At 56.7% G+C, this 20,667-nt stretch overlaps 2 protein-coding genes across 4 annotated transcripts in view; one reads left to right on the forward strand and one right to left on the reverse strand.

Moving 5' to 3' along the window:
* The first annotated feature begins 1,411 nt into the window (after positions 1 to 1,411).
* Rabep2 (rabaptin, RAB GTPase binding effector protein 2) lies at positions 1,412 to 12,685 on the forward strand. Of its 3 annotated transcripts, XM_004622911.2 has the most exons (13): positions 1,414 to 2,331; positions 2,770 to 2,979; positions 4,882 to 5,039; positions 6,904 to 7,014; positions 7,235 to 7,576; positions 8,200 to 8,295; positions 8,388 to 8,486; positions 10,133 to 10,288; positions 11,141 to 11,318; positions 11,427 to 11,438; positions 11,531 to 11,586; positions 11,833 to 11,949; positions 12,299 to 12,685. In XM_004622911.2, exons 1-13 carry the CDS (start codon positions 2,271 to 2,273, stop codon positions 12,398 to 12,400), a joined length of 1,698 nt encoding a protein of 565 aa, XP_004622968.1. In that variant the 5' UTR covers positions 1,414 to 2,270; the 3' UTR covers positions 12,401 to 12,685. The 3 variants fall into 3 exon arrangements, with proteins under 3 accessions (XP_023573499.1, XP_023573574.1, XP_004622968.1); XM_023717731.1 differs by having other exon boundaries at positions 1,412 to 2,331; positions 11,833 to 12,389; XM_023717806.1 differs by lacking the exon at positions 12,299 to 12,685 and having other exon boundaries at positions 1,413 to 2,331; positions 11,544 to 11,586; positions 11,833 to 11,858.
* A 118-nt stretch (positions 12,686 to 12,803) lies between these two features.
* The window catches only part of Atp2a1 (ATPase sarcoplasmic/endoplasmic reticulum Ca2+ transporting 1), an 18,792-nt gene continuing 10,928 nt past the window's right edge, over positions 12,804 to 20,667 (reverse strand). Inside the window, exons 10-23 of the mRNA XM_004622915.2 lie at positions 19,976 to 20,064; positions 19,701 to 19,803; positions 19,375 to 19,506; positions 17,353 to 17,478; positions 17,024 to 17,242; positions 15,464 to 15,799; positions 15,105 to 15,325; positions 14,804 to 15,006; positions 14,557 to 14,642; positions 14,341 to 14,474; positions 14,090 to 14,207; positions 13,778 to 13,895; positions 13,478 to 13,521; positions 12,804 to 13,076 (exon numbers count right to left, since the gene is read on the reverse strand). Of these exons, the coding sequence (XP_004622972.1) occupies positions 13,517 to 13,521; positions 13,778 to 13,895; positions 14,090 to 14,207; positions 14,341 to 14,474; positions 14,557 to 14,642; positions 14,804 to 15,006; positions 15,105 to 15,325; positions 15,464 to 15,799; positions 17,024 to 17,242; positions 17,353 to 17,478; positions 19,375 to 19,506; positions 19,701 to 19,803; positions 19,976 to 20,064 (1,890 nt within the window). The 3' untranslated portion in view covers positions 12,804 to 13,076; positions 13,478 to 13,516. The remainder of the gene's footprint in view (positions 13,077 to 13,477; positions 13,522 to 13,777; positions 13,896 to 14,089; positions 14,208 to 14,340; positions 14,475 to 14,556; positions 14,643 to 14,803; positions 15,007 to 15,104; positions 15,326 to 15,463; positions 15,800 to 17,023; positions 17,243 to 17,352; positions 17,479 to 19,374; positions 19,507 to 19,700; positions 19,804 to 19,975; positions 20,065 to 20,667) is intronic.

A 20,667-nucleotide genomic window follows, 5' to 3' on the forward strand; every position in this document is an offset into this window, starting at 1 on the left:
AGACCGCTGAGCTGTCCTGCTGGCCCTATTTATTTCTGAGATGGTTCTAAGTCCCCACATTGCCCAGGGTAGGCTCCAGCCTGTGATACTCCTATAGCGGCTTCCCAGAGTTAGATTACAAGCATCCTCTACCATGCCATTTATATTACTTTTAATTATATTGAGAGGTATATAGTGTTATCGCCCTGTGGCTTTAAATTAATTTCCCTAGTAACTAATGTTAAACAACTTTTTTTTGAAACTGTTTGCCTTTTGTAACATTAGCGAACTGTCTGTTCTTATCCTTGGTCTATGTTCTTCCTTTTTTTCGTTTTGTTTCTAAGGCATGAGAAAGATTTAGTGTCGATAGATAGAGGATGCACACAGGGGCAGTCTGGGTCTCGAAGAAATGAGGCACCCCTTTGTCCATTTTCAAACTGGATAGATAGAAGACTTCAAGCAGGCATGAGTCATGATCTCTGTAGTGCGAAGACTGTTCCAGCTGCTTGGAGCAGAAACCAAGGGGCTGAGTCCCAGGGTCGCCAACTTTGTGTTTTTGTGCTTCCAGAAGAGGGCTCAGTAGAATAAGCGCTTCCCTGGCAAGCACAAGGGTCTGAGTTCAATCCCCGGTTCCACCAAAAAAAAGTTTGTGATTAAAAAAAAAAAAAATGTTAAAAGCACCTTAGCCCAGAAACAAGGCTTTAATCCCTGTTCCAGCACAAGGGGAAAGGCCATGGGGAACAGGAACCCTGGGGTGACCCCAACAAAAAACAGCAGGTAGGCAGGGTCCAGGCATCCTGTGGAGGTGGAGTTCTAGCCAAGCCTAGTTTTCATCATACCTCCCTCTTCAGGCCCTGCTTGTCTTACCTCATAACTTGGGGTGTGACTTTCCTACGCTAATAAAGCAAAGATAACCAGGCTTCTTTAGCTCCGATTCTATTCCATTTGTTCTTTGCCACCTGAAATTTGCCCCTGATAATCTGGGAAAGTTCTCTGGAGCAGAACACATCACTCCCCTGCCTTGATGGGTTTAATCTTAATGATTTTGGTTGTTTGGCTCTGGGTTTAGTTAATATTTTGTTTATTGTTTTTGTTTTAGAGACAGGCAGGGTCTCTATGGTTCAGGCTGGCCTTGAACTCGCTATCTAGCCTAGGCTGGCCTCAAACTCGATGATCCTCCTGCCTCAGCCTCGAGTGCTGCGATTCCCGGCGCCACGGCGCCATGCCTGGACTCTTTGTGTCGTCAGATATGCTCTTTTAATTCAACAGCCTGGGAGACCGGCCTGTGTTTTAACTCCCAGCTCTCCCGTGTATCTGTCCCCTCCCTCCCCACTCCCCCACGCGGACTGCCAGCGCCCTGTGCACTGCTTCACCGCCAGCGCGCAGCAGCGGAGACGCTGGCACAAGACCGCGCTGGTGCCGCGCCGCGGGTGGGGTCCGAGCTTGGAGCTCCTCCATGCGCGTAGTGTCTGCGGGACTTCCGAGAAGAGCGGCAAAATCAGCCTTTTAGTTTTGTGGAGGGTTTTCCCTCTGCTAACAGGTTTGGGAGAAGGAGAATCAAGGCTCTGGACTCGGACTTAGCTGCCGCGGGCCCAGCGGAGAGGACGCAGCTAACAGGAGCTTGACCCGGGCCCCGCGGAGGAGGATCTGCGGCTTGGGGGGGGACAGGGGATTAGCAGAAAGCAGCCCGGCCATGGGCGTGGTGAAGTGGATTCCCGCTTCCATGCCTGACTGCTCCGGGACTCAGAGGCGCCCCGAAAATCTAAGCCGACCCAGCCCTGGCCCCAGGGACGCCGCAGGAGGGCGGAGGTGCGGGGAGGGCCCGGCCACCACCCGCCGGAACGCCAGCCCAGCCGCGGCGGAAGGGCGGCCGGAGGTCGAAGGCGGGCTCCGCGGGTCGCACACGCGGAGGGAGACGGCGCGCTTCGCTGTCGCCGGCGGCGGCCGGGTGGCGCGTCCCCAAGGAGGTCCAGCGAGGGCAGAGCATCCCCGAGAGGGGAGAAGCCGAGAGGCCTCCGCAGAGAAACACCCGCAGGACTCTGAGGGGCCGGCGTCCCCGGGCCGCGCCGTCTAGCAGGCAAGCGGGCGCCGCCCAGCAGGCAAGCGGGCCCCGCCGTGTCCACTCGGAAATCTCAGGCCGACGCTCCGCTATCCCCCCAACCTCGGTCCTGGGCAGCTTGCCCAGGGTCCATCCGGAAACAGCCGAGCGGATCCGGAAACAGCCGACAGGACCCGGAAGCGGTGAGCGCCGTCACCAGGGAGTGCGGGAATCCGCCGTTTGCACTGAAGTGATGGCTGCAGCTGCGCCAGCGGCCGCGGGCGAGGACGGAGGGCTGCGGCGACCGGGAGCCGGTACGGGAGAGCGAGTCCATGCACGCGTGGAGCGGTGGGGCGGGAGGTGGAGCAAGCCCGGCACTCCGCAGTTTGGAAGTGAAGGCACACTAGGAAAGAGGGCGGGGTCGTGCAACTGGGAAAGGGGGTGGGACCTGGGATTACAGGGGGGAATGGGCGTGGTCTGATGGCCAGGGGTGCGGCCAGTGGCGAGTGAGGGGTGGGCGGGGCGTGAGAGGGCGGGGCCTATGAGAAAGCTGTGGGTCTCTGGAGAGGGGCTGTGAGCGAAGTGGGGGGCGGGGCCAGGTGAGTGGGGCGGGGCCAGGTGAGTGGGGCGGGGCGGAGTGCGGGTGGGGTGGCTGTAGAGTGGGTTGCAGCACCTGTTCATTTGGTCGGTGGCCTGGAATGTAGGGAATCCGAGAAGTGAGGAGGAGAGGGATTAACTCCTGTTCCCCACAGCTCTGGACCGCCGCCCCCAGGAGGAGACAAAGGTGGAGGCCGAGTCAGGTGAGCTGGGGCGGCTGCGGGCTGAGCTGGCAGGCGCCCTGGCAGAAATGGAGACCATGAAGGCAGTGGCGGAGGTGAGCGAGAGCACGAAGGCGGAGGCTGTGGCTGCGGTGCAGCGACAGTGCCAAGAGGAGGTGGCCTCACTGCAGGCCATCCTGAAAGGTGAGGGAGCCTCCCCAGAGTGCCCTGGCTCTTCAGGGTGGTGCCCGACAGGAAAGGCATCAGATAGCTGTGGGAGGTCAGCCCAGAGTTGGGGGGCCCTTCCCTAGTTTGCATAGAGCCCTACGTGTGACAGCGGCAGCCACAGCTAAGTTTAGCTCCCATTCTGTCTGTTTCCTTGCCCTGTGACATTTCTTGTTCCTCACTGATGACTGCTCAACCCTGAAGGTGAACAAGAAACCTCTCAGTTCCCCCAAAGCATCCTCCTTTTAGTCTGTCCCTCTGGGCCCCAGGCTCAGCCCCAGCGCAGTCCTCGAGCCCGTCTCTGGTTTCTGTCTTTCCCAACCCCCACTGTCCCCCCACACACACCTTGCCTTCACTGGTGCCTTCACCCAGCACCCTGCCTAGACATGCCAGCTTCTTCCTCACTTCTGTTCATGCTGGTCCTGTTACCGGATGTGTCTTTCTTTCCCCTTGTGCCGGCATCCTCTCAGGCCAGGGCCCCTTCTTCTGGGCCCCGTGGGCCCCGGGGTGGTCCTTGCTTGCAGCTCTCCCCACATGGCATCCTGTCCTCATGGCCATCTTTCCCACCCCACTCTCTGCTGCCGGTGGCAAGGCTTGTCTTTGATAGTGTGTCTTCAGAACTTAGTGTGCGAATAATTGGGCAGTTTGTCTCTATGCATCAGATTCTCCAAGTAATCCCATCGATTCTGTGGACAATTTTCTCTGCAAAGGTCACAGAGAAGAAGGTGACTGTGGCTATAAAAGGAATTTTGGCCAAAATGTGGACCATATCTACTATTTTCCTCTCTCCCTCTTTTTTTCTCTTCTTGCTTGCTTGCTCCCGGTACAGGGAGTTAAACCCAGGGAACCCTGAGCTCCATCCTGAACCCTTTTCTTATTTTCAGAGCAAGTCTCACTGTGTAGCCCAGGCTGGCCTCAAACTCTCAGTGGTCCTCCTGAGCCCTCACAGGTAGCTGGGATTGCCAGTGGGCCACGACACCTGGCTAGATTTCCACAATTTCTGTCGTGAAGTATGCAAGTATGACATCTGATAGAGTTTGCTTTTCAGGTTCTTAGGTGCTAGTCTAATCCTCTTTTAGCTACAAAATCAAGTATCACTGTGGCCACTGCGTGGAGGCGCAAACAAGGACTTTTGGTGTCATATGTACAAATGACCCTTTAAAAAGCCACCAATTGGTTATTTGGAAATCGTTAGCAATTCCACCCAAACTTTGCTTCTTGACTCAAAAGACGTAATTCCTTCTGGTTTTACTCTTCACTGCGACCCATGTGCTGTATGTCATAGTGTTCAGTGTCCTCTTGGCTTCCTGCCAGCCCAGGTTGGCACCATGTGGGACTTGTATTTGGCTGAATTCCTGTGGTAGGATTGATTTAGAAAGTGTTTTCCATCTGCGTTTCCTGTATATATCAGAATGATGTTCTGCTGACTAAAATGATGCAAAATTAAATAACAAATAAAACATAAAGTAAAATGATGTTGCGAACCTGGCATGAGGATTTGTATCTGTAATCCCAGCTACCAGGAGGCTGAGGCAGGGGAATCCCAAGTACAAGACCAGCCTCAATAGTGAATTAATGTTTCAACTTTGAATTTTAGTTGTACATATCCAGTGTCCAGTTCTTCAACTGAAGATATCTGAGAGGCAGGTTGTCTGATTGGGCCTTCTTATGCGCAAGGAGAGGACCAAACCCTTCACCTGCTGTCCTCTCACTTTACCGAGTAACCTCCCAGTGGAGCCATAGCACCCCAGATTGCTGGTGAGGGCACCGTGAACAGAGTCCCAGGGCCAGTCCAAGGCCAGTCTGAGGCCCTTGTAGTGCCCCTCTGCAGAGCCCTTGCAAAGAGGCAGCACTCAAGAGCCCGCCCCTCCCGCCCCACAGACTCCATCAGCAGCTATGAAGCCCAGCTCGCAGCCCTAAAGCAAGAGCGGCAGCAGCAGCAGCAGGACTGTGAGGAGAAGGAGCGGGAGCTGAGCCGCCTGCAGCAGCTGCTGGCGCGGGCCCACCCCCTGGACTCCCTGGAGAAGGAAATGGAGAAGGTAGGGCTGGATGGCCTGCCCGCCCGCCCACCCCTGAGGCTTGGAGGGGACTGTTGGCGCGGGATGCGGGATGCTGAGTAGTAACTGCCGGGGTGGGCAGCTGAGTGTGAGCATCTGCAGGAGCAAGGTGTGAGCCTGGCATGAGGACAAGGGAGGGGACCAGCCCGTGCTGAGGGCTTAATGGGCCCCCTCCCCCCATGCCCCATCAGGTGGGCTGGCAGGACATGCAGATGGGAATGATTTCCGAGTTTGTGAGCGAGGTGTGGTAGCACACACCGGTAATCCCAGCACTCAGGAGGCTGCTGGGAGTTCAAGGCCAGCCTGGTCTACAGAGTGAGTCCCAGGCCAAGGTGAACTACATAGTGACACCCTGACCCAACGAATAAAATAACCTCAGTTTGTACAGGTAAAAAGGAGTGGAGTTGGGTTTGAAAACTCTAGCAGTGTATTTGTAAAGGTTTTGTTTTGTTTTTTGTCTTTTTGAGACAGGGTCTTGCTCTGCAGCTCAGGTTGGCCTTGAGCTCATTCTGTGGCCCAGGCTGGTCTCGAACTCTCAGTCTCAGTGAACCTCCTGCCTAGGCCTCCTGAATGCTGGAATTACAGGTGTGCACCACCAGGCCTGGCTGTAAAGTTTCTATTCTTCATCTTTATGGCATGTAGCCTCTTTTGTCATTGCCACTGTCGTTCACAGCAGTCGTGACCTGGATGCAGCAGCACATACCTGTAATCTCAGCCCTTCTAGAGGCTGAGGCAGAAAGATCACAAGTTCAAGCCCAGGTTCAGCAACCTGGCAGCACAGCAAGACGCTGTCTCAAAATAAGACATTCCTTGAGTTTGGTCTCCAGTACTAATGAGTAAAAGAGACACAGAGACCATTCAACTGAGCTTGTGTGAGAAGCCTCTGGTGACTCATGGGGTGAAAGCGGCTGAGCTGGAAGACAGCGGTGACCGGAGAGGGTGACTGGCTGCTTTTTCCCTTGAGCACCTGGGGCAGGGCTGTCCTTGCTGGGCCAGTGCTTTTGGCACCCGAGTAAGGCCAGAGAGCAAGGCCCATTCTGGCTGTGTCAGGCTCAAGGAGCTAGGCGGAGCTGTCCAGAGGCTGTTGGCTCCACAAGTCCAGCAGGACCCCAGGCTTGGAATGACAGAAAAGAAACAGCCTCGTGGTGGTGACAGACGGGAGCGTGGAAGATCATACCTGTCAGGACAAGCTTTGGTTGCGTGTGATTGAAAACCCAAATTAGCAGTGGATTAAATCTGATGAAGGTTTATTTTTCTTGTCCACACTGATACAGCAGCTAAACAAATTATTAGGAACCCAGGCTCCTCCTATACTGCTGTTTTGCTGTAGATAGCAGATTGTCTTATGGTCCAGCAGGACTGCTTGAGTGCCAGCCATTGTATCCACATCCCAGCCAGCAAGGAGGAGTACGGAAAGGCACACCGTGTTCCATGCAGAGTTATCCTGGAATTTCACACTTGGCACATCTGTTTATATAGCAAGAAGTGGAACTGAGGTGTATAATCCTGTTTAGTTACAGGGAAGCTGAGAAATGCAAATGGTGTGGTAGAAATTAGGCCATGTGCCTAGTTTAAAATGTGAAGTTCTGGGATCAAAAAGATGGATGTGGGGGAAGAAAGGCGTGGTGAGGCTGGGCTAAGACCTGCAGCCGTTTGCCCTCCTACCTCCTGCACAGTGCCACCTCTAGGACGCTGTGGGCGCCTCTGCCTCTTTTGTACTGAAATGGGGAGGCTGGTGCCCTCCAGGAGTCTTCTGAAGAGCTGGCAGGCTTGAGAGCCGGCTCCGAGCAGACCCGAGGGTGCAGCGGCCGGAGGGCGCAGTCGCTACCCAGCCGCATCCCTCCAGGCACACGAGGACTCAGAGAAGCTGCGGGAGATCGTGCTGCCCATGGAGCAGGAAATCGCGGAGCTCAAGGCGAAGCTGCTGAAGGCGGAGGAGCTGATCCAAGAGATACAGGTGGGGAGCGGCTGGGTGCTGGGGGCGAGGCCTGGGGTGCTGGGCGTGCCCTGGGGTGCTGGGGCGTGACCTAGGTGTTGGGGCGTGACCTAGGTGCTGGGGGGCGTGACCTAGGTGCTGGGGGCGTGGCCTAGGTGCTGGGGGCGTGGCCTAGGTGCTGGGGGCGTGGACAAGGCACCGCAGCACCTGGCCCCAGCCTCTGATCTGCGCCTTTCCCTAGGGTCGACCTCCACCTCCCGCTTCCCTGCACGGCTCCACGGAGCTGCTGCTGCTGTCCCGAAACCCGTCTCCCCCACTGGAGCCCCTGGAGGAGCCGAGCGGGGGCCCGGCAGCCGAGGCCTTTGCCCACAACTGTGACGACAGCGCCTCCATCTCCTCCTTCTCCCTTGGTGGTGCCAGCAGCAGCGCGTCCCTGCCCCGCGGCCGCCGGGGCCTGAGCCCTGAGCAGGAAGAGACAGCCTCTCTGGTGTCCACTGGGACCCTGGTCCCCGAGGGCATCTACCTGCCCCCTCCCGGTTACCAGCTTGTCCCGGACACCCAGTGGGAGCAGCTACAGGTGGAGGTGCGTGGTAGTGGGGAAGGCTGCCAGCTGTGGGCCTCGGACCTGGCCAGAGTGGGGAAGCCGCAACAGGGAGGGAGTTCCTGGGAGCCGAAGTGTGTGCAGGCTGGAGGGCTGGAGGGTGGGGAGAGGCTGCTGCGCTCTGGGCCTCTATGGAAGCACAGGCTGGGGCAGAACTGATGATGGGAGAAGTGGAGAGACCTGTTGGGAGTGTAATGTAGAAGGTCATTCAGTACTATGGGAGGCTGAGGCAGGAGGATTGTGAGTTGGAGCCCAGCCTGGGCAACTTAACAGCTTAATGATACCTGGTCTCAAAATAATAATGCCGTGATGTAGCTTAGTGTGAAGCCCTAGGTTCAATTCCTGGTACCACAGCCAAGGGGAGGGGGGCATTGTCTAGACCAGGAGGTGGCAGCAGGGGAGGGAGGGAAAGAAGAAGGTGGATTTGGAACCTACTTGGGAGCAAGGTGGGCAGCGCCTGCTGGGGGCGGGGTGGGCAGCAGAGGGGAAAAGGCCAGCCTGAGTCCCGGCTTCCAGCTGAGGACGGATGTGGATGCTAGTGCGGTCCAAGCCTGCAGAGGAGGGAAGGCCCCTGGCTATGGGGCCTGAGCTCGGCTCTGCGGCAGGGCCGGCAGCTGCAGAAGGACCTGGAAAGCGTCAGCCGTGAGCGGGATGAGCTGCAAGAGGGGCTGAGACGCAGCAATGAAGACTGCACCAAGCAGGTGGGTCCTGGCGGCTGCTCAGCCCTGTAGGTCTGCTGGGTGCGGCCAACCCCAGGGTCCTCTGGCTTCACAGCGCCTGCCTCCCACCCCAGATGCAAGTGCTGCTGGCCCAGGTCCAGAACTCGGAGCAGCTGCTGCGGACCCTGCAGGGCACCGTGAGCCAGGCGCAGGAGCGGGTGCAGCTACAGATGGTGAGTGCTTGGGGTGCAGGCGGAGGGAGTTGGAACTGGTGGGGACACCTGAAAGTCAGGCTCCTTTCCTGCCCCCAGCTGCTCTGGACTCCATCTGGCATCAGTGCCAAATAGGTAAAGGGCATGGAGCAGCCAGGCCAGGCCAGAACTACGTGATCTTGAACTAGTCCTACAACCTTGGAGTGTCCCTGGTTTGCAATCATGATGTTTGTCCGCACTTCAGGTCCTTCCCAAGACCAACGCAGGGCCAGGTATGGGACAGGAAGGAGCAGAAGGCACCTGGGGCCTGTGCTAGTGGCTGCTGCCCATAGCCACCCTGTCCCTCCTGCCCAGGAATGCTGGCTCCAAGCAGCCAGATAGTCAGATTTTAGTTTGTTGTTTGTTTTTATTTTTTTGTGACAGATTCTCACTATGTAGCCCAGGCTGGCCTGGAACTCCAAGCAGTCTTCCTTCATCAGCTTCCCAAGTGTGCCACCGTGCCCATGTATATATTCTGATTTTTCAAGAGAATCCAGAAGTCGCCAGAGAGTGTCACACACCTGTAATCCCAGCATTCAGGAGGCTGAGGCAGGAGGATTGCCACAAGTGTGAACCCAGACTAGGCCCTGTAGTGAGTTCAAGGCCAGCCTGAAGTACATAGTGAGACCCTATTTTAAAAAAGCTAAAAAAAAAAAAAAAACCCAAAAACAAAAACAACCCACCAAAGTGCCCAGGCTCAAATGATGGTGTATACCTGTAATCCCAGGGGTTTAGAAGGCTCAGGCAGTAGGATCTCAAGTTCAAGACCAGCTTGGGCAATTTAGAAATTTTAAAAGGGTTGGATGTAACTCAGTGCTAGAGGACTTGCCTAGCACGCATGAGAACCTGGGTTCAATCCCTAGTACCACAATGAATAAATGAAATACCTAAGTTAGGGGCCAGGGAGATGGTCAGTAGAATAAGCGCTTCTTTGGCAAGCGCAAGGGCCTGCGTTCAATCCCCAGTTCCGCAGAAATAAATAAATAAATAAATAATTTAATTACATTTTGTTAAATTAGACTTTAAAAGTATATGGGTCAGGGGCTGGTGAGATGGCTCAGTGGTCTAAAGCACCTACTTAGAACAAGCTAAGCTAAACAAAGCACAGCTCTGACGGTGGTTCAATCCCCCAGCACCACATGCCAGCCAGCCCCGCCCCCTGGTGGGCTGAGCTGGCCACACACACACAAAATAAATAAATAAACAAAATTTTAAAAAATAAAATTTTTTTAAAAAAGTATATGGGTCGGGGCTGGAGAGATGGCTCAGTGGTCTAAAGCACCTACTTGAATCAAGCTTGGCGAAGCACAGGGACCACGGTTCGATCCCCAGCACCACATGCCAGCCAGCCCCGCCCCCTGGTGGGCTGAGCTGGCCACACACACACACAATAAATAAATGTAATAAATAAAAATAAATAAATATAAAAAAAAAAAGTATATGGGTCAAATACAATAGCCAACATGGTTCTGGTGGCCACTGACCCTGAGTCATCAGGGAGGGTATATAGGATTGAAGACAAAGACAGGCGACAAAGAGGCTTTCTGTCCTTGGCAGTGGACTGGGGCATGTGGGCTTGCTGGAGGCGCCCTGTGCCCTCCTTGCCTGGTACTGCTTTCTGTCCGCAGGCAGAGCTGGCCACCTCCCACAAGTGCCTGCGCCATGAGGTGAAGCGGCTGAATGAGGAGAACCAAGGGCTCCGGGCCGAGCAGCTGCCCCCCGCAGCTGCCCAGGGCCAGGAGCAGCTCGAAGGCGAGGAGGAGCAGCTGCCTGGCTCCGTGCAGGTGAGCGGGTGCAGCTGCCCCGTCCACGCTTCTCTCCAAGCACAGTGGAGCTAGGCTAGCGCCGCGGGCCTGGGGATCGTGGTCGGCGTGTGGTACAGTAGCTGTTTCACCTTGGCCAAATCCCTCGACTGCTGCAGGCCCACTTCCTCACCTGAGCATGGCACCATACACCTCCCAGTGTTAGCATAGCAAGAGAAAGAGTTAGCCTTTCCCCCAAGGACAAGGCCATTTGCTTGCTATTTTCAAGTGACATGAGAGCTTTTAAGATTCAGTTCGCTGTGATCTTTGGGTCCTAAACAGGCCATCTTCATTGATCTATGCATGCCCATTGTTGATTCAGTAATAATAGGATTCATTGATAAATTGATTCATTAAAAGTATAAATTCCCCAGGGCCCCTCCCTCTCTGAGTATTACAAGTTACAGGTACAGTGCTTCTGCACATTTCGTGTATTCCACGGCTGCTTGGCCACCTTGCTCTTTTCTGTGGTGGTGTGGCTGTGGTTCTCGACTCCATGGTGGAACTGCAGCAGGTTCACCTGTCCTTCCTGCCATGGCATTCGGGCTCTTTCCTGTTTGTTCATTCTTCATTCATTTATTATTCATTTATTCATCATTCATTCATTCATTCATTCATTCATTTGTTCACTGAGACAGGGTCTTGCTGTACAGTTCGGGCTGGCTGTGAATTCACTTTGTAGCCCAGGCTGGCCTTGAACTCATGAGGCCTTCCTGCTTTAGCCTCCCGAATGCTGGGATTATAGGTGTGCACCACCCCCTTCCTGTTTCAGCAGTTTCTTACTCTCCATACCCCCTGCCCCCTGCCCTTGCCCTCCCGGTCCTTGTCTTCCAGGAGCTGCAGCAGCTGTTGCACCGAACGCGTCAGGAGGCGCATGCCCGCCGGCAGGCCCAGGAGCACGGGGCTGAGCGCCTGCGAATCGAGATTGTGACGCTGCGCGAGGCACTGGAGGAGGAGACGGCGGCCAGGGCCAGCCTGGAGGGACAGCTGCGGGTGCAGCGGGAGGAGACAGGTGAGGGGAGAGGGCAGGGACACGCAGGCCTGGGCAAGGTGGGGACTATGACACACACAGTGCGAGGAACAACTGTGACCTCTCTCTCTCTCTCCTTCCTCCTTGCAGAGGTGTTGGAAGGTGAGTATGGGCCAGTCTGCCTGGGGCCTGCCTTGGTGGGGTGTGCACCTGGGTGGGCCTGACTTCCGGCCCCCTTGCGCCTGACTTCCCAGCCTCCCTGTGCAGCCTGAGGACGGAGATGGAGCGGATCCAGCAGGAACAGAGCAAGGTGAGGTGGAACCCAGCCCCCACTGTGATGGTGAGGGACCGAGTGGCTGTGTGGAGCAGACCCTAGCCAGCCAGTTCCACCCTCAGTCTCTGGCAAGCCTGAGGCAGCCCCAGGCTCCAGTAGGACAGAGGAGTTCATCGCTGGGTGGTGAATGGCACTTGGGGTGACTTTCCCCTGCTGTGGCCGCATGCTGTCAGACCTAGGCTACACCTGTGCCAGGCTTCAGCCCCACATCCTGTCCTGCAGGCCCAGCTCACAGACCTCCTCGCTGAACAGAGGGCCAAGGTGCTGCGGCTGCAGGCTGAGCTGGAGACCAGTGAGCAAGTGCAGAGGGATTTTGTGCGGCTGTCCCAAGCCCTGCAGGTACGGTGGGCCCCTCCCACGGCACAGGACGCTTGTGCAGGGATGGTCCCCTGGTTAGGGGGGTCCTTTCCTTCTATAGTTTGCATGGTGCTTCCCACAGAGGTATAGCTCCGGAAACGTGAAAGCTGTGCATGCGTCTTGGACAGTCCCGTAGCAGCCTTAGCACAGGCCCAAGGTGGCCAGCTGTACCAACTGCCCCGAATGTGTGCTTGGCACCCACTGCTGCCCTGGACCCTGGGTGGTGTGGTGGGAGGGAGGTGGCTCTGGGGCCTGCCCTCAGGGGCCACCTGCTGGGGTAGGGCCACCTTTATGCACCAGAGGCCCTCTGCATCCCTCTCGGACCCCACAGGTGCGCCTGGAGCGGGTCCGCCAGGCAGAGACCCTGGAGCAGGTGCGCAGTATCATGGATGAGGCGCCCCTGAGGGACGTCAGGGACATCAAGGACACCTGAGGGGCCAGCAAGAAGCCCCCCCCCCACCCTGCGCAGAACTGCCTTTCTCCTCAACAGAACTGGGAGGCACTGGGGTCTTAGGTGGCGTCCTTGCCCTCCAAGCCCAGTCTGAGGGGCCGCCACTGCCCAGCGCTGCTTCCCAGGGTGGCCAGGCCTTCTGCTCTCAGGGCTGACACCAGGACGAGGGTCCCAACTCCCTCCAGGAGCCAGAGGTGCAGGTTGAGCCCTGTGGTTCTCTGGCTGCCGTGCTGCCCCCAGGCACAGCCGAGCTGGCCAGGTGGTGGCTGGAAGCCTCTTAAACATTAGCAGGCCCCTGAACAGAGCCTGCGATGGGTGGCTGCTTTCTGGACTGCATGACACTAAGACGCTAGTTCGCAGGCTCAAGACGCGCGTGGCGGCGAGGCCAGATTTTCTGTCCTTTATTTTCAATAAATAAGCAGCTCAGCTCAGTCGCCTTGTCCCTGCAAGCCCCACGGGGTCTGGGGAGGGTGGGTCAGAGGTTTCAGAGGGAGGGCGGGTGGCAGGAGTGGGGGCAGAGAAGGGAACCTCGTATTTATAAACAGACACATGAGGGAGGGGGAGGGGTCTGTGCCACAGCTTGGGCTGAAGATGCATCACTCAGGGTGGGGAGGAAGGGGCCAAGGGGCTGGTTACTTCCTTCTTTCATCTTCGGGGTCTGGAAGGAGAAAAACGTAGGATGAAAGGAGCAGGGGGGCTGAGAGGTCCCTCCCAGTGCCTCTCACAGAGCTTACCTAGGCGCCCTCCTCCCGCACTCACCTACATCCCAGACCCTACCCCCCCCCCAGTGCAGCCCCAGCAGCAGAGACAGCGAGCGCCACGCAGCGCAGCGGTTGTGCCTGGAGGCCACAGCAGGGCCACCAGGGCTAGAGGATTGGGCAGCGGTGCCAGCGCCCGTGGCGCACGCACAGCCCACCCCGCAGAAGCGCGGCAGGGGCAGCAGCGGTAGTGGCTCCAGGTAGAGCTGCGAGCGCAAGTGACTTCAGCTGCACGGAAGAGGGCTAGGTGGCAGGGGGCAGGGCACAGCAGCTGGAGCAAGGGCAAAGAAGGGGGTGATACCTGTGACACGGGTTCAAAGACATGGAGGAGGGGGAACAGTTATCCTATGGCCAGAGAGGACAGAGAGAACCGTTATGGAGGAGGAAAGTGGCCTGCAGGGCCAAGAAAACTGAGAGGCCAGGGCCACCCTGGGGAGCACGGCTCCACCAGGCGCAGCAGGAGTGGGAGGGCCTGGGCTGCCCTGCCCTGGGGACAGCAGTCCCTGCCAGGGCTGGAACTCACCCACCTGCAAAGGAAGAGGTCAGGGGCGGGCGCGGGGGAGGCCAGGGTGTGCTGGGTCAGAGGAGGGGCACTCCTTACCCTCCAGGTAGTTCCGGGCAACGAACTTGAGGATTTCATCCAGCCCGATGACAGGCAAGGAGATCTTGAGGACCATGAGCCACTGCGTGATGTTCAGGGCCCGGAGCTTGAAGATCATCTGTAGTGGGGACAGCAGCCATGAGGACAGGCACTGTCCCCTCAGGAGCAGGTGCAAAGGGAGCCAGGTGCCTGGCTGCCCTGGCCCATGCCACCATCCTATCAGCGCCTCAACCGTGGTTAGCACCTTGAGCATGGGTGGCCCCCACCCACACATCAGGGCAATCAAGAAACAGGAGAAGGCTTCTTGCTCACCGGCAGGGGGTCGACATAGAGGATGAGGAAGTGGAGGGACATGGACAGGCAGATGGAGCCCAGGAGCCAGATGTTCACCCAGGGCGGCATCCGCAGCAGGGACTGGTTTTCAGACAGGCTGCCATAGAGGTCATGACACCAAGGGAGAAGGACACAAGGAGAAAGCCAAGTGAGGGGAAGAAGGGGCGGGAGGTCAGGGACAAAGGCAAAGGCCTCTGAGGAGACGTCGGGTGCAGGCACACACGCCCTACCTGTTGAGAGCATTGCACATCTCAATGGTGACCAGTACAGACAAGGCCATGGTCATAGGCTCGGGGGCCTCAAACACCTCACAGTCCAGACCGTCAAAGTCGGGGTTGTGCTCTGTGCACTGCATGAAGTGGGTCTGCAGAGGAAGGAACAGGAGCCTGAGACCCTGTGGGCACCTCTGTGCCACCCTCCTGGCGCCCACCCCTGCACCACCCTACCAGCTGGTGGTAGGTGACATGTGGGCCGTCGTCTGCATACAGGAACCACCAGGCTGCGGCTCCCACAGTGGCTGCACCCACATAACCTGTGGGGGAGAGAAGGTGGGAGTTGGGTTGGGCCTGGGGTGACCGGAGGCTACACAGCTGGGGTCAGCTGGCTCAAGAGGAAGCTATGGGGGAGCTGGCGCCATGGGGAAGGGGACAGCCCCAAGGCCTGAGCAGGACTGTGGAGCCCTCTCCTGCTCACCCCCTATGGCCATGTATCGGAAGAAGAGCCAGCCACTGATGAGGGGCTCCTTGGGGCTCCGGGGAGGCCGGTCCATGATGTCCAGGTCAGGCGGGTTGAAGCCCAGGGCTGTGGCTGGGAGCCCGTCGGTCACCAAGTTCACCCACAGCAACTGCACTGGGATCAGGGCCTCGGGCAGCCCCAAGGCCGCCGTCAGGAAGATACTGCCAGGAAGAGATGAGCCCATGTCTGTCCCGCCGAGGCCCTAGTTACCCTGCCCAGCCCCTGTCCCCCGCTCCGAGTGCTGGCCCCGGCCGCTCACCACACCACCTCGCCCACATTGGAGGAGATGAGGTAGCGGATGAACTGCTTCATGTTGTTGTAGATGGCGCGGCCCTCCTCCACGGCAGCCACAATGGTGGAGAAGTTGTCATCAGCCAACACCATCTCAGAGGCTGTCTTGGCCACAGCAGTGCCAGATCCCATGGCAATGCCAATCTCAGCCTTCTTCAGGGCAGGGGCATCATTGACACCGTCCCCTGTCTGAGGGAAGAGGGAGGAGGGGCTCGAACTGTTCCACACCACGCCAGAGCCCAATCCTCTCTGCGTATTACCAAGAGGGCCATCTCGGCGAACACGCAGGACAGCCCCAAGCCAGGACGGCCAGCTCACGCTCCTTACCATGGCCGTGATCTCATCATAGGACTGCAGGTACTCCACAATCTTGGACTTGTGCGAGGGCTCCACGCGGGCGAAGCAGCAGGCGCGGCGGCAGGCTTCCCGCTGCTCGGCGAGAGGCAGGTCGTCGAACTCCCGGCCTGTGTAGGCGCGGTCAGTCACCTCCTCACTCTCGGTGAAGATGCCAATTCGCCGGCAGATGGCAATGGCTGTGCCCTTGTTGTCTCCAGTGATCATGATTACCCGGATCCCGGCGTCACGGCACAGCTGGATGGAGCCTGTGACCTCCTTGCGCGGCGGGTCCAGCATGCCTACCACGCCAACGAATGTCAGGTCCATCTGTGGAGACAGCAGACAGCCACAGGTCAGGAAGGTACTCCGGGAACTGAGCCCAGGGGGAAGCTGGGGGGCAGAGAGAAATGTCAGGGGCTGGGGCTGGTGGCTGCGGGGCCGGGTATTGGATTGCAATGGCATCAGAAGTGTTTCTTGGGCTGGAGAGATGGCTCAGTGGTCTAAAGCACCTACTTGGAACAAGCTTGGCAAAGCACAGGGACCGCGGTTCAATCCCCCAGCACCACATGCCAGCCAGCCCTGCCCCCTGGTGGGCTGAGCTGGCCACACACACACACACACACACACACACACAAACAATGAATAAATAAATAAATAAATAAAATTCTTAAAAAAAAAGAAGTGTTTCTTGTGCCTAAAAGTACTTGCAGGTCCTGGCAGTGCCAGGCTTGCTGCAAATGCCAGATTGTACCTTTCTTCTGTGTGTGTGTGCGGGGGTGGGGGAGAGTACCGGGGGTTGAACTCAGGACCTTGCGCTTGCCAGGCAGGTGCTTATGCCGCTGGGCTATATCTCCAGCCAAAATGTAGCTTTCATAGAAACCTCATGAGCTAGAAGTAAGAACAGCGGCTTCTGCTTTGGGCAGCACCATCACTTGGCCCAACTTTTTACTTTTTTTTTTTTTTTTGTCTTTTTGAGACAGGGTCTTGCCATGCAGCTCAGGCTGGCCTTGAGCTCACTTTGTAACCTAGGCTGGTCTTGAACTTGCAACGATCCTCCTGCCTCAGTCTCCTGAGTGCTGGGATCTCAGGTGTGTGCCACAATGCCAGGCTTTGTTTCAGGTCTTGGCACATCCCTGTGACCCGCTGGGCCACCATGTCCCCTCTGTACCACGAAGGCAGTGGGCTTTTGTGCTGTTCGGTGTCCATGACAAACACCCACTGCCTGGAGACGGTCTCGCTGCATGAATAGTGCTAGCTGCGCCCCTACCCGGGGTTCAGTGACAGAAGAGCCTCATTACGTCACAGGGACGCTTCGGGGGCAGGTTCGGGGGTGCAGCTCAGTGATACGGTGTACTTAGCATGTGCAACATCACACACAAATCAAATGAAAGTAACACGGGCCAGGCAACGCCTACGGTTCTTTCAGACTCTAACGTCCCACACTCTGTGACCCACTGACTGAGGAAGTGGGAGATAGCAGGGGACAGACAGAGGGCACTAAGAGGCTGCCCCTGATGCACTCCAGGCTGGCGGGTGGTCCCATCTGCTCACCTCGTACTCCATGAACTTGGAGGAGTCATCCAGCACCATCTCCTCTCGCTTGGGCGGGGTGTCGCGGGTGGCCAGGGCCAAGCAGCGCAGGGTGTCCCGGCCTGTGCCCCACTCCTTGATCACCGCCATGATCTTCTCCTTCACGGGGCCTGTCAGCGGCACCCGGGTGGTGCCCACTCGCACGTAGTTACAGCGGTCAATGACCCCCTCAGGGGCACCCTAGAGGACCAGAAGAGAGGCTGGCACCTGAGCTGCGGTGAGGGGGCAGACAGAGGAGAGGGCCCAGTGGTAAGGACAAAAGGGGATGGAGGTACAAGCTGATTTCTGACCTTGACAAACATCTTGTTGCCCACGGCAGCCCGGGAAGACTTGGCAGGCGAGCAGTAGACAGACATGGACTTCCTGTCTCGCGAGAACTCCAAGGTGAACTCCTTCTTCATCAGCTGCCGGATCACCTGGGTGCGGAGCAAGAGCTCAGACCCCTCCCCACAGCCAGCCAGATCCGGGGGCCAGAGTGGGCCCAGGAGAAAGACTAAAGCTAAGTCTGGCACCTGCAGTGCGGATGGGGAGAATTCCAGCTCTAGCGCAGCCAGAGCTCACAGCATCCCTGAAACACCACAGATAGGATGGCCTAGGTGGCACTGGGCTGTGGCACCCTCCTCAGTGATGACAGAAACCCATAACCCGCATTGGCCAAGAGGGTGTAGAGAGCCTTGGATCACTGTGAGTCAGAGACCAGGCTGAGCTACAAAGCGGGTTCAAGGCCCCTTGAACTGCACAGGGAAATCCTATCTAAAAAGACACAAAGAGGGCCAGGGAGATAGCTCAGTGGTGGAAGCTCCTGCCTGGCAAGCGCAAGGTCCTGAGTTCAATCTCTGGTTAAAAAAAAAAGAAAGAAAGAAAGAAAAAGAAGAAGAGACAGAGAGAATGAACTACTGTACAGCACTGTCCGATGGAGCGGGCCTAGTGCCTGGTACTGCAGTGAGAAGGGCTCTCAGTTGGGCTGGGTGGTGGCACATGCCTATAATCCAGCACTCTGGGAGGCTGAGGCAGGAGGACTGCATGTTTAAGCACAGTCTGGGCAATGTAGTGGCTCAGCAAGACTCCTCAAAATAAAAAATAAAAACAGACTGGGATGTAGTTCTGTGCAAAGGCCCTGGCTTTAAAAAAAAAAAAAAAAAAAAGTCTTTTTGTTCACCAACCATATCATGGATATTTTCAACAAAATAAAAATTAAAATAAATTTAATTCCTCAGATGTGTTACATTCATGTAACGACTTCCCACGAGGCATGTAATCGTTATAGACTGCATACATTAATTAATAACCTAAAAATAAGTGTACATTATCACTTGTAAATTCTACAAGATTCTTTCTGGATAGATATTAGCTTTCCCTCTTTCTTTCTTTGCTGCGCTACAGATGGAACGCAATGCCTTGTATGTGGGAGGTCCTACCACCGAACTGCAGTCCCAGTCCCTTTTCTCTTTTGTTTGGGACAGGGTCGCTCTAAATTGCTCATGCTAAGCGCTTGCCTGGCAAGCGCAAGGGCCTGAGTTCAATCCCAAATTCTGCCAAAAATAAATAAATAAATAAATAAATAAATAAATAGCTCATGCTGCCCCCCCCACACACACACACACTGAGCCAGCCACCACGCCTGGGAGTGGTGGCGTGTGCCTGTAATCGCAGCACTGGGGAGGCTGAGACAGGAGGATCACTATGAGTCCACGCTGCGTGGCGATATCCTGTACCAAATAAATACATAAAGATTAAATTGCTCATGCTGGCCTCAGACTTGAACCCTCCTGCCTTGGCCTCTGAGTAGCTGAGATTACACACATACCCTGCTCACTTTTTGTTGTTTTTGTTGTCAGGTTCAATAAAGCAGCGATGAGCATCGAGCATATACAAAACACGATCGCTTAGCATGCTTAAGTCCTTGGGGGCCATCCCCAGGGCCCATGAAGGAGAAGAAATGGAAAGAATATATACCCCAGAGAAGCTCAATCTAGACATTCAGCAAATCTTAATAAGCCCTTGGAGTAAGGGGGACAGAATCAGCTTGTTCCTGCCCTGTGGGTACAGGGGCAAATGTCCCCAACCCTAATCAGAACTGAGATCTGATAGTACTAGTGTAGTTCTAGAGACACAGGGCTGGTTGATGTCTGTGTCCCGCTCTGACCGATATCACAGGAAGAAGGCTGCGCTACCGCAAGGATGTGCTGGTGACGCCATCCACCTGCACGGGTTGGGGTCCCATCTGGGGCACAAGGCCCTGCCCGGCCCAGGTTACTTGGGTCCTGGCTGTGTGGCCACGGGTGAAAGCCCGGCGGCGGGTCTAGACTCACTGAGTTGCATGCGTTGGCCCTCTCCACCTTCGAGAGGCTTCTCACTTCAGTGTTGAACACATTCATCTTCTCCACCAGGGTGGTAAGCGCTGTCTCAGTGGCCTCACCCACCTTCTCATAGACCCCTTTGGCCTGAGAGGGCAGAGGAAGAAGCGGAAGTGGGTGCCTGGCTCCTCGCCCCTTGCCCGCACCCACCTCCACCTGGATGGTGCAGGAAGGGACTCCCCTGGCCTCCACCCTACCGCCACTTCCTCCTGGCTTGCCAAGGAAGCACAGGATCTGAGGCAGAGGAAGGGAAAAGAGGCAGCTGCGGGGTGGACAGTTACCTCATTGAAGTCCAAAGAGGAGTCATTGCACAGGGCACAGATGGTGGCCAACTCCACCAGCCCATCATACTGCCCTGCCCGGACCGGCTTATCATTCTTCAAGCTGGCCACAGCGGGGGGAGGAGGGAAGGAGAGAGACAGTGGAGAAGAACAGGAAGTGAGACGCAGAGATGCCCAGGGAAGCAGAGAGCAGGGCTCAGGAGGGACAGAGGGACAGTCAGGATGAGCGAGGGAAATGCGGGGTGAGGTGGGGCATGGAGGAGCGCCTGACTTACACCTCTCCCTCGGGAGCGTAAGTGGAGCCGGTGATGGAGAATTCGTTCAGCTGGCAGAGGTCCCCATCCACCTTGTCGATGATAAACATCTGTGGGGAAGAAGGGCAGGCGCTGGCTGTCCACCTTTCCCTGTCCCTCCGCGCTCTGCGGTGCCTGCCCCTCAACCCGCAGGCCAGCCTAAGCAAACCTCCCTGCAGCTCCCTCCCACCGGCCTTTCTTAGAAGGGGCACCCTGCCCTCCACCCCTTCCCAATCTGGCTTTGCAACCACTCTGCAGCCTGTGTCAGTGGCCCTAAGACAAAAGCTTCTGCAGGCCATGCTGGGGCTTCCTTAGCTCGGCTCCTAAGATGTGCTCCATAAGGCGCGGTGGCGACAGGGCTAGCTCTACTGTCAGCACCGGCCCAGCTACAGCTCCGTCCACCCGACTGTGGCCAGAGTGCCCAGTTTCGTAGGGAAGATTCAGATGTTCAGGTGGCCTGCCTATGAAATCTCATCTTTCAACCATGGGTAGTTAATTCATTCTCAGGAAAGAGGACAGGGGCCTCTCCCATGGAAAGCGTGGGGCCTGGCTTTGGAACCTGGACACTACAGGCTGGTAGAGAGCGGACAGATGTCCAGCAGGCAGCTGCCCCTTTGCCCATCCAAGAGCAAGCTCTAAGGGACTGGACTTGTTAAACCACATTCTGTTTGTTT

The sequence above is a fragment of the Octodon degus genome, unplaced genomic scaffold (assembly GCF_000260255.1).
Source record: "Octodon degus isolate 3935 unplaced genomic scaffold, OctDeg1.0 scaffold00001, whole genome shotgun sequence".
Taxonomy (NCBI): Eukaryota; Metazoa; Chordata; class Mammalia; order Rodentia; family Octodontidae; genus Octodon; species Octodon degus.